At 40.7% G+C, this 12,657-nt stretch overlaps 1 protein-coding gene across 2 annotated transcripts in view; it reads right to left on the bottom strand.

Annotated features, from left to right (window-relative positions):
• Positions 1–12,657, bottom strand: part of lamb2 (laminin, beta 2 (laminin S)) — a 56,081-nt gene that overhangs the window by 37,603 nt on the left and 5,821 nt on the right. For both annotated transcript variants that reach the window (XM_034145246.1, XM_034145247.1), the window contains exon 3: positions 60–229. In XM_034145246.1, the coding sequence (XP_034001137.1) occupies positions 60–229 (170 nt within the window). The remainder of the gene's footprint in view (positions 1–59; positions 230–12,657) is intronic.

Below are 12,657 nucleotides of genomic sequence, written 5' to 3'. Positions count from 1 at the left end.
TAGAGAATGGGCCAGGAGGTGCAGACACAAAACTCAGTACAAAACACAAACACACTGACCTGCAAATGGCTGACAATGCAGTAAGGCTCCTTTTTCCTCATCCCACATGTCGACGAGGCCTTCAGGCTCTTCTCTCGTCCAACCAGCAAGTCTCCTGTTGCCGGGTAACAGCTGCCATGGGCACAGCCGTGGCTGTAGTCGGGCTCCTGGCCAACGGCAACAGCCAGGACTAGAGGGAGGGAGACAGGAGATGGATTACAATCAACAGGAAACTGCAGTGCAGACTGGCATTGTACTTGAATAGAGCAAAAATGTACAAGCTTGTGTTGGCAAATACAATTCTTGAAATCACTACTTTTCTTTATAAAAAAGGCACAACATCAACATGACATATTGCTTCCTAAGGGAGACAGAGTCCAGAATGGGGAGTGAAACTGCTGGAACCTCAGGAGCTCAATCTTTGACAGAAACCTGGATCAGTTCTTCATTGTGATTTTGCTCCAGGAAGATATCATCATAAGGAGGCGACAGGGATTCAAGGATATGTCTCTTGAATGAAATATTAGAGTCTTCTGTGTAAATTGTTTCTATTAGAGACATTGCACAATTGTTTCAAATGTTAAAAATCCAAAAGAACATTTAAGACGTCTATAATGTTTTTGTGAGTTTTAAATTTGATTTAAGTGTGATTTTGTTGAAGTGTAAAGTTATATTTCTAATTTTATTACAAGATGTATGTATTAAGTGAGAAATATGACCTAGACTAACATTATGGTTAAGAAGATGGTTTTGTTAAGACGCTGAATTACTACATTGGAACTATCTTTTACCGAGCATGCAGCCAACCTATGGGGAAGCTTTATTTACTTTTCTCAGTAAATAAAATGTGTCATGTGTGAACCATTTTAATATGTTTTGTCTTGTAATAATTTGTTTTTATTTAATGTATTATTTTATTATATTTATATACGCTTTAATTTATCTTTATTTATTTATGCTTGATTATTATATTTTAAACGTATTATTGAGGGCAGTACAAAAAAACAGAGGTAGGGACATCAAATACATAATAGACAGAAACATTCATGTAAATGTACAAAAATAATAAAACCATACCAAGGCGCAATATGTAATAAAAAAAATGTGTGTGCATCAAAAGGAAGATTATGGTAAATGATCAGATTTGTCATGGTTTACAGCTCTTGGAGAAATGCTTCCTACACACTTGTTGTGCAGAAGCCTCACAAAGGTCATGGGGTACAGAGGGTTTATTGAGCTGGCCCCCTGCGACTCCACAGCTACTGCTTGATCAGGAGCCGGGTCATTGTTGAGACAACCTCCAGTGGGAGGGGGATTATCTCAGGACCATACCCTGCAGGTGAACAGGCTCTGCTGTCTGCAGGAGGCCCAAACAACTGACCTGACGAGAGGCCCAGGCTACAGGCTCAATCTGGAAACTACAAGGTCAACTAAGATCATCAACTTTAGGAAATAATCATACGTATTCAAAAAGAATGAATCTCATAGCTTAATCCTCCAGATGGAGATGTGAACATATCTGTCAGAGAAGTTCGAAAGCCACAAAAGGCAAGAGAGAAGAACAAAATACCTGTTATCTGTTTAATAAGTCTGATCGAAATGTTACTCTTCTATAATCATGGCTTAAAACTTTAAATCGTTTTACACGTTTGAGGTCCTTACAAAATGAAAAAAAGAGGTGGGGAAAAACGTTTTAAGGTGAACAATTGTTTTTGCATCACTTATTGCTAAAATGTACCACTGCCTCATGTTGTTTTTAGGACTCAAGCTGCACATTTTCACCCATTAAAATGCGTTTATAGCACATAAGAGATACAAAACAGTCATGTCAAATATAGATATATGGAGAAACTGAAACTCACCTAAAAGAAAACCCTATCATCCAAGTGCTTTTAGTGTTGTTGAAAACATGGTGTAGGCCAACATGAGTATTACAATAACAAACTTAATGTTCATTATTTGGCAACTGTTTTCACAGATAAAAAAAATATATTTACAGAAGCTTAGAAATATAATTCTGGCAACTTTTTTCCCCCAGTATTCATCCATAAACACACAAAGACCATTTAGATCAGAGCTAATACATGGATGACACCGTTTATTTTTCTCAGGGCTTCCGTAGAAAGCTTATAACTTGTTTAAAGGGTACTGTCATTCTGTGATACAGCACCGCAGCCTTAGTGTGAGAGACCCTATACACTTTCATGACAACCAGCAGCAGCCGCCACACATTCCTCTGGATATCTTGACGTCTCCTCCTACATGCCTCTGGGACCTCTGTGTGTGCCATGACTGAATCAGTATGAGGAGAGGGAGACCCAGAGGTGCTGCTGTCAATGTATCCACAACAGGTGTTTCTAATCCTCCCTGAATGTATACACTACATGGCAAAATGTAACAGTAACTTCTCATCAGCACTCCTACACTGTGTGTGAAATTCCACAAGCTTTGATAAGCAGGGTTTATATCCACATACCCCGAAAGAAAAAAAGTGTAGCGCTTAGTCTTTTCCTGCATCAGTCTGCTTTATGTAAACGCAGTTGTATACATTTAAACCTTAATGTCTTAGTCCAGCACACATGCTGTAGCTGCTAGTACACCGTAAAAAAAATTTGACCAGATTTTTTGAAGACAGTTTTCAGCAAGAACGTTATTTATAGAGAAATTATAATCACAAATAATATTTTAGGTAAGCTAACATTTGGTCTGTTCTTGGTATATTTATTTGCAATACACATTCTTTCTCTCTGTTAAGTCCCGCTCTTTGAGCTTCAGTGAGAAAAGAGTTGTGTATATTTTGCTAAAAATAAAAACAATAATTCTACAATTGATTTGCTTGCAGAAAAATATCTTGCCATTATGAGAATGTCTCATTGCGCTGAAATTAAGCCAAACATATTTTTAAATGACTGTGCACATTTTCGAATGAAGTTTAAAATCACCAACATTTCACTGTTCGACTCTTTGGTCTATGTTAACAAGACTTAGTCTAAATAAAACATGTTTTTTGATTCATATTTTTGTCAATTACTACACTATCAAATGTTCATCAAAATGGCCATTGAATGATTTTGAATTAATAATGTCTACAGGTACATTAAAACAGTATTTAATACAGTAACATATTGTTTTATTTTTATCTGCAGTTTTTTCGGGGGGATTTTTTAATTATTTCATCTATATATTTTTCAATAATTGACAATATGAATATTATTCTTATATAATAATATTTTAAATATTGTGTGTACGGTGGTTCCGACAGGTTGCAGCAGCAGGTTGCTGTACCTGTCAGTGCCTGGATGTGACTAAGTAGACAGAGAGGGTGCATCATCACAGCCCGACACTGCTGTGGGCCAGCTGTAGATAGGGAGCCTGCTGGGAACAGTGCAGAGGAGGATTTCACATGGACACTCACACACATACACACACACACACACACACATACACACACATACACATACACATACACATACACATACACATACACATACACATACACATACACATACACATACACATACACATACACACACTCGTTCCAGAGGAAACCTGTGTCTGCCTGGCATCTGGACAAGTCTCATACTGGTGCCAGCCAAGTGAGCAACAAGCAGGCATGAGGTTTACATACTGCGGGGGACAATCACACACCTACTGTATGGAGGCCCTTACAGACCTGTGGGTCGATACATACACACATTCACACTTCTGCACAAAGACACACTCATTCATAGTTACATCATCATTACTCAGCACTAATTGGCAACTGGAGAGAGCAGCGGTATGTTCTCAAGTCTGTTTTTTGAGTAAGACTCAAGTCAAAAATGTGATGACTTAAGACTTGCTTTGATAAAAAGAAAAAAAATGTTTGACCATTTGAAATAATAGGCCATGAAACCTTGCTCTTTAATTTCTAAGATCCACTCTGTTTAAACGTTGTGGTGTTCAGCAAATTGCAATATGGAATATGTGACTTTAGACTTGTGGGCGTTGACTCGGGACCAGGCTTGGGACTGGCCTGTCTTGTCTTGGGACTTGACCTGGGACTGGCCTGTCTTGTCTTGGGACTGGACTTGGCAGTCCTGACTTGGGACCCGACAAGTACCTATCGTTAAAAATATGCTCACTTTACTAAGCTTCTGTAAGCATTGAGGAAGTGTTTGTAGTCTACACAAAAGACACCTATTAGAGGATTTGTTCAAGTGTAAGCTAACAATCTGAGCTGTGTTGTCATTATCACTGTCGACGCTGACTGACATAATGGCCCTTTGATAGAAAAAAGGCCTGTGGCCTTATCCTTTATCAGACTAAGAGAGTGTGAAAAAACAAACAGCAGGTCAGATGGCTGGTTTGATGGATGAGGGAAACAGAGAGACAGTGCAGAGCCTCTCTACAGACAGGGGGACCCATCCAGACACAACCTGATCTCTTCTGGATAATATTGGCATGCATTCAAATGTGTGTGTGTGTGTGTGTGTGTGTGTGTGTGTGTGTGTGTGTGTGTGTGTGTGTGTGTGTGTGTGTGTGTGTGTGTGTGTGTGTGTGTGTGTGTGTGTGTGTGTGTGTGTGTGTGTGTGTGTGTGTGTGTGTGTGTGTGTGTGCTGTAGGAGCGAGGCAGACGTCTGATGTCAGATAATAACAGGCTTCTTGTCTTCTTTTATCTCTGTGTATTTGTTTATCTAAGAAAATCTACACAGGCTCAGCATACGTTTGGCTGACATCACCGCAGTCTCATGAAAACAATACACAGAATAAGGAACTGAGCACTTAATGAAAACACATATGGAACCAATTCACTTTAGTTTTCACAAATATATAATGCATGAACTAATGTATTACAATCCACAACAACCTTTTTAGTCCCAACATACATCAAATGAGAATGAACAGTGGATTTCTTGTTATTATCTCACTTAAGTTGTGAAGAAAAGCCTGGCAGTGTGACGCCAGAGAGGTCGAGAACTGACAGTTATCAGAATGCTGCTGCTTGATGTTAACCAGGGGAGGAAGAGCAGTGCAGGGAGGGATATACATGGATGACATCTATCATTTGGTAGACCCTATTCGCAACCACTTTAGAGAACGGAAAGAAAATATATACTTTTATTGTAGAGGCTAGGGTAGGGTAGGTAGGGCAGAGCCAGCAGGCACAATGTGTGTTAAACATAGTGTTAAAAGTACATGTTAAAGGTGGGGTAGGTCATTTTGGAGAAACCAGCTCGAGTGCGCTAGAATTTGAAAATACACAGCCGGAAAAAATCTGCCACTTCCTTACAGAGCCCCTCCTCCAACACACACGAACGCGCACATGACCAATGAGGGCACGAGATAAGTTTGTGCACAGATGGAAGGCTGACAGGCAGGTAGGCCATCCAGTTATTTTAGCCGGGCCAGCTAAAATGATTGGTCGTACTTTTTACAGTACTACGGCTTCCACAGATTACATGTTTTTATGGATTTTTTGTCAAAGCACTTAAGATATTCATTGCTATCGGGATGTTAAGAGCATTCCATGGAATATAACAAAAAGTGTATCTCGAGCCGGTTTCTCAAACTTACCTACCCTACCTTTAAGATCCCTTCTTGACTCAACAAAACAGATGATTTCATTAACACTGGTATGTCTACAACCAAAGCTAAATTGCCAAATGCAACCAACAGATCAAATGACTGCGCTGATAAAGTAGATCAACTGATTTTATGACCGCCAACTCAACATTCTCAGTCGATAAAGCAGTCACAAAGGAATGTTTTTCCTCAATTGACAACATTTACCGTCGACACTAATTGGACTTCAACATAAAAGTAGCCAAATGTGACCTTTTAAGCCCTTGAAAACATGGCAGACTGTGAAACTATTCCTTTAAATCCCCAATGTTTCCTGATACTGGATTTCAGTTGTCATGGCATGTTTTGAGGCAGAGTATTGGTGCTGTGAATTACATGGAAGGTTGGCTCATCCTCAACCTCCTTCAAAGATTCTGAGGTAGATGTTTTCCCCCAAATAGAAAATTCATATTTGAGCTTTGAGGACATCAATGATGTAGTTAGACATAAGTTTCTTTTCTTCTGGCTTTATCTTTCTTTCCACTGTAGCCATACATGGAGAAGCAGGGAGGAATGCAGGCTGACAGCTGAGAGAAGAGAAGGGGGCTGCGGTGGTGCTGCTGGTGTGTGTGTGTGTGTGCGTGTGTGTGTGTGTGTGTGTGTGTGTGTGTGTGTGTGTGTGTGTGTGTGTGTGTGTGTGTGTGTGTGTGTGTGTGTGTGTGTGTGTGTGTGTGTGTGTGTGTGTGTGTGTGTGTGTGTGTGTGTGGAGGGGTCTCAGCTCACAAAGCACTGCTGTTGAACCAGACATTAGCCTGTAACAGCAGGCACCATAGTTTGCACGATTCAGCTTATCTAACCTCTTGTAGCCACATAAGGGTTTATTATTGAGCTGCTTTGACTTTCTTTTACTATCATTGCACTACAAAGAATATGTTACTGTAGATGGGAGTGTGGAAGCAGTTTAGGACGTCAATCAGGTGACCAACTGTCCACTGTTGTTAACCTATTCTGGGCTTACAGTTAAAAAAGGCATGATATCATCATGTTCAGGCTGAAAGACCGTGAAATCTGACTCTAAGCCATCAGGTCTTTCCCATGAGGCAATGCTTTAACTGTCAGAGGCAGAGATACAGAACACACGGTGTCTACAGGGAAACTTTCATGCTTCAAATGAATTCCCCCCAGGTGAGCTCTTCTTTCATCCCTGCCTCATATTTCCATTCTACTTTTACTAGTCAGTAAACAAAAAAGTGAACAAGACTTACAAAAAGAAAAGAAAAAATGCTAATCCCGACTGCAAACAATGACTGTCCAACCTTAGCTTAGCAATTGGATGTGACTTTTTACAGTAGCCCACCTGGGAACTGTTAGCTTAGCCCCTGTCTGTTTTTTAAAACATTACATTTCACTAAGTAGGAAGTAGCTTGTAACATATACATATTCAAGTCTCTTTTGCAGGGTTCATACGGACAAGAGTCAGCAGGAAACGTATAATACTAGAAGGGGACTCTGAGAGACAATTGCCGGGTCGTTTCAATAAGTGAAAATAATGTTTGTATTCGGCCCATAATTCTAATTAGCTTAATGCTACACATTTCCACCATGTTAAATGGAAAGTCTTTTTTTGTTTATCCTGCTGACAGACCAACAAATAAACCAAACGCACCAGCTCAGTGGAGGATGTGAGGCAGGAGGTGACAATCCAACGCCAAGGCTGAACAAATCTGCAGATTCAAAAATGGAAGGCTGATACAACTGTTAAACGTCTTTATTTATTGTATTCAATGTTATTTTGGGCCAGAGCAGGCCTTTATTAGAGATGTATAGAGTTTAAAGGGGGAGAAAGAGGGGAGGACATGAATGTTTGGCCAGCTCTGGATTCAAACCGGCTTACTAGGCAGCAGTTAGCTGTTCTAACCACTGAGCAATGAGTTTCCTCTTGTTTTCCAGATGTTATGCTAAGCTAAGCTAATTGGCTGCTGGCTGTAGCTTCCAATAAGCATACATATATTACATGTCACTTATTAGACGCTTTTATCCAAAGCAATTCCCCCACAGGATGAATTTGGGGTGAAGTGTCTTGCCCAGGGACACAACGACATGCTGACTGCAGTGGGACTCAAACTTGTTCTCCCCTGATCTGAAGATCCCACTGAGCCACAGACTCCCATTTATCAAGAATAGAGTGTCACTGTTCTTATCTATCTTTCTGTAGGAAAACCAATACACACATTTTCTTAAATATCAAACTAATGCTTTGCAAAAGTGTCAATTGTACCACTACGGGAGTCTTTTGGACCAATATGTTTACATCACAGTCCACCACCATGATGAAAACACCCACTAGAGATTTGGGGTTGACGGACTTGTAGGATTTAGGACAGGTATAACTGGAACTTATAAAGGCCTATATCTTACGTCCTTCTGCTGGCTTTGACTGAACTTGCCACCCATCTGAATCAATCTGACAGAGTAACTCATCCTCCAGCTTTATTTGTTGGGGTGGAGGAGGATGTGGCATCAACATGACACATTCCACTGGGACTGGCTGGCAAGACACAGTTTGCTGTCACATCTACCAGCGTCAACAATACAGGAAATCAACACACACACACACACACACACACACACACACACACACACACACACACACACACACACACACACACACACACACACACACACACACACACACACACACATTTGCTCAGACAGAAAGAAGGGTGAGGAGTTTAAGCAAACACGTTATGAATATTAAAATGACAGCATGTTCAGATCCAATATCAGCTTGCCTATGACAGTGTAGCGGATAAGAATAGCATCGTTTTAAGACAGGCAATGAACGGCATACCTGACCTGAGTGAGTGTGGGACTAGAAGGCGGCAGGGATATGTTTAGCACTCCACATCAGACTTTAAAACCGGGGGAGAGAAAAGTCAACAGCCTTTTATTTTTAACTCCCCCAAGCTAATTAGTTGACATTCTCCCTCTCTGTGTCTCTGTCCACTCTTTGCTCTGCACTTAGCTGATAGATGGTGAACTCCCACAGACAAACATCCAGCAGTTCTCCTCCCTCCTCGCCCCTTTATTATCTTTGGCTCTCAACTCCCATCTCTTTGCTTCTATACTTTCCTCTGCGTCTCAGCAGGTCCTTTCTCTCTCCCGCTGTTCACCTTCCCATGTCTTCCCTTTCTTAATCAGCGCAGATACAGATAGTTGCAAACCTTAATGTCAAGTATTATGAACCAATATGAGGGCTGGGGGTGTGAAAGGTGGTGACAGGTCTACAGACCCACAGCTGGAGAGGAAGAACAATTACAGGAAACAAATCTAACAATTTCTCAAATATTAGACTCATTTCCAAGATTATTGTCTCACAGAAATCCCTAAGAACCAGATGGAACATCTCCTGGTTCAGAACGATGCAACCAGGGTTACCTCCACAGCCAATGGAACAGCACATCGCCCCTGTGCTACACTCTATTTGCAGGCAGACTAATCTGTTGACAAGATGAATAGGTGGATGTTATTACAAAATGTAGTCTTATGTAATGCCTTATTGCATTTGATATCTTTTTATTTATCTTATATATTAATATACCTATGAAATATGAGGTTTATGGCTTTTATAGATTAGTAATAAATATCCACTTCATATGGAAAAAAAGTGTTGGCCTAAAAATGTGTATTCGAAAATGAATTATATATTTTTAAACCCGGGAAGCAGAGCCAACTTGTTATTTATATATATTGACTCCATTCATCATATACTTTCTCTTGGCCTGACTTTGTCTCAGCTGACTGCTGCCTGTCTAACAGACAGTGTGTCAGCGAGTGTGTCCAGACGCTTGCCAGCCCATTAACACAGGCTGTTAGATTCAGGACAGCTGGTCCCACTGGAGGAAACGTTCACATTCCTGACCCATCCCGGAGACGTCTGCATCACTCCGTGCTGGAGAGGAAACATGGAACACGGCCAGCAACAGGTGGACATACAGACTGGACTAGATGGAAACCTAATAATGGTTGTTCCTAACTCAGCAGACACACAAGGCACATTCACGGCCAGCCTTCATTTCAACATGTCTGCAGTCACTGATGGTTTACTGACACTCTAATAGAGATCCTCACATTTTTAACTGCTTGTCAGACCATATGAACATTGAAAATCTCTATTTCTTGGATAAAATACAATCAAAACTATTTTCGCTCTGCAAAATATTGATGTCTGTACTACACTTTCACAGTCTTTATACAAATACTGTTCAGTATTCTCACATTCACACACATTCATAGAGGCAGAGGTGCCTTACAAGGTGCTACCTGCTCAGGAAAACTAACCCTCACACAAACTCACACACTGTTTGTCATGCCATAAAGAGTCCTTTGGGGTTGAATGTCTTGCCCAAGTTGACATCGACAAGTTAACAGCAGGGGCCGGTGATCGAACCAGAGCTTCTGAGCTACTATCGGCCCCCAACCACATAAAACGTTTGGATATTGCATAAGTCCATATATTGCAATTTTGCAAACATTTTGATTAATTGTTCAAGCATAAACTACAACCGTAGTTGCAGCCACAGCACATTAAACCCAAACATGCAGCAGGACTTGATAACAAAGATCATATCTGTTAAATGATCATTATACTGTACAGGCACAAAGTGGCTGCCATGCTGCCTGAGGGGCACACATGGCCAGCAGATGTTGGGTGCAGCCTGACAGTCAACAAGCTTGTCCCGTAGTTACTGGGCAGAAAACAGCGAGTGGCTGCGGGTCTGGTTAGTGGGGACGGTGTTGTGTGTTTGCCATAGTCCTCAGCAGCTGCTCAGAGACATGGAGCGCTGAGGGCAGATGTGTTCCCTGTAGGTGCTAATCACAGCCTCGGATGAAGAAAGTCTGGCTCCACTACAACTACAGCACATGAGTCATTAGTTTAGGCAAGCATTTAGTGTGTCTGCATGTGTTTGATGGTGGCCTGTTTTCTCTAACTTTAGTGTGCATTTTGAGTATAGTAAGCATGCTTGAATGTAAACTCAATGATATAATGACAAAAACATGTCCAGTGTAGGAGATGTAACCTCTGTCTGGTCAAAGGCCATGTACTCTGAGAATAATTAAGAATGCATAGGGGAGTACTGCATGTGTGTTGGTGTGTGAAGTCATTTCTCAACCTTAGATTGAACTGATGATGACCCTATGGTTCCCCTGAGAGAGGAGCCAGGAGATGAGAGTGGCAGAAAAACAAATCTGCCAAACACATAATGCTTGAACAAATCTTAAGGTTCAGTATCTGCAGAGGCTTCGATGAGATGTAGACTCTTTAAGCTCCTGAACTTCAAATCATATGTACCTTTTCAAACAGTTCTCGAAAACAACTTCTATATGATATAGAAATGAGTTAGTAACTCCGGGTACTACATTTGTCGTGGAAGAGCTTTGTCAAATCTGAGCAGTATTTAAGTGACTAGACTTGACTAGAAATACACATGACCTGTTACCTGACACAACTGTCTTATGTTTACACACGTTTATAAGACCTTTGCATGCCCCTGTGTGTTATAATAGAGCTACAAGATGTAACCACTACACATTGTATTATTGTAGGTAAGGCATTCTTCCATTACAACAAAATCGAATCAGAAATATCTTAAGAAAAGTAATTATCCCAGTAATTGAATCCTTCCTTACATCATTCCTTCCTTCTTTGTCTCTGTTTTCCTTCCCCTCTTCCTGCCTTCCACCCTTCCTTATTCCTCTTCCATCCTAACATGTTGTAGTAACACACTGTGATTACTGCTATTAGATCATTAGAGGTGTCTGAGAGTGCTTTTTAACAAGCTGCACAACGCAACATGTTATTAGATTTGGCCTGTAGCAATAAACAAAAACATGTCAGCTGTAAAGTGGGTGGACATAACATGACAACATTTGTATTGTAATTGTGTAAAACATGGGACCACAGTCTTTCAAACAGGATAGTATATCCATCAAATTAAAATCCATGCACGTTTCCATCCATTTCAATAGAACTAGATTACTTTACATGCACTAAGCCAGGGGTTCCCAAAGTGGGGGTCGCGAATAAATAATTATTAATAATAACGTGTGCATAGACATTTTTCATGGGCGGACTAGCCATCTGTATAATTTCCCCGTAGCGAGGCTCCCCCCGTTGACAATCCACTAGCGCAGTGTTTCTCAAACTTGTTCATACCAAGGACACTTAACCAATAAAAAAACACTCACGGACCACCTGACTCCACAAATATCCAAAAACAATAGGCCTGCTTACCACTCCAACAGTACATAACAGCCTAATAATGACAGCTTAACCTTCTCTATATCGCCTCGTTCACACAATCAATCAACAATACAAATACAACCACAGATTATATCAGCATTTAGTTCAAATGCGATTTAAAATGCTCTCAGGTTTTACACCTCTTATGAAATGTAGACTACATTTATTACGGAGTTTATGTCCGAGCCGACAGACTCACAGATCGTTGGCTACTGAGAGAAATGCAAAACACACTGCATGTAGTTCGACACTAACCTCCGCTGTGGATTTTCAAAATACAGTAAAACTATGGCCGCAGGCCCAAGTTTAACCCTCTGAGGTCTAAGCCCTTTTTTCACATGTTAGGCTCGCCTGGGCTTTTTTTGTAAAAATGCTATTAAAACATGAACCTTGGTGACCATCGGGCTGGCCTGCATGGTCTGCCTACAAAATACAAAATAAAAAACGTTTGCAGCCCAAACAACAGCCTCTGATTCATCAGCAGACTTCATGCAATGCTTCATCGGATGCATATTAGATAATAATCTCTATCTCACTCCTAAAACATCTAAATCTACTTCCAGCATGGATAAATATTCATAAAATACATTCATTGTTTGTTCTAAATGCTTCTTGAAATCCTAAAAAACACATCGTTTTTCTAGAACATATTACAAATCGCCTGAAAATGGTACAGTACAAACAAGTGGCAACATGTGTGACGAAGGTGTTGCGCTGGGCTATATCATGCAATCGAAAGTGAAACTTAGGCTGCAGCCACACGGAGACGA

Source organism: Trematomus bernacchii, unplaced genomic scaffold (assembly GCF_902827165.1).
Source record: "Trematomus bernacchii unplaced genomic scaffold, fTreBer1.1, whole genome shotgun sequence".
NCBI lineage: Eukaryota > Metazoa > Chordata > Actinopteri > Perciformes > Nototheniidae > Trematomus > Trematomus bernacchii.
Note: the sequence above shows the minus strand (reverse complement) of the source record. Positions and strands in the feature narration are given on the sequence as shown.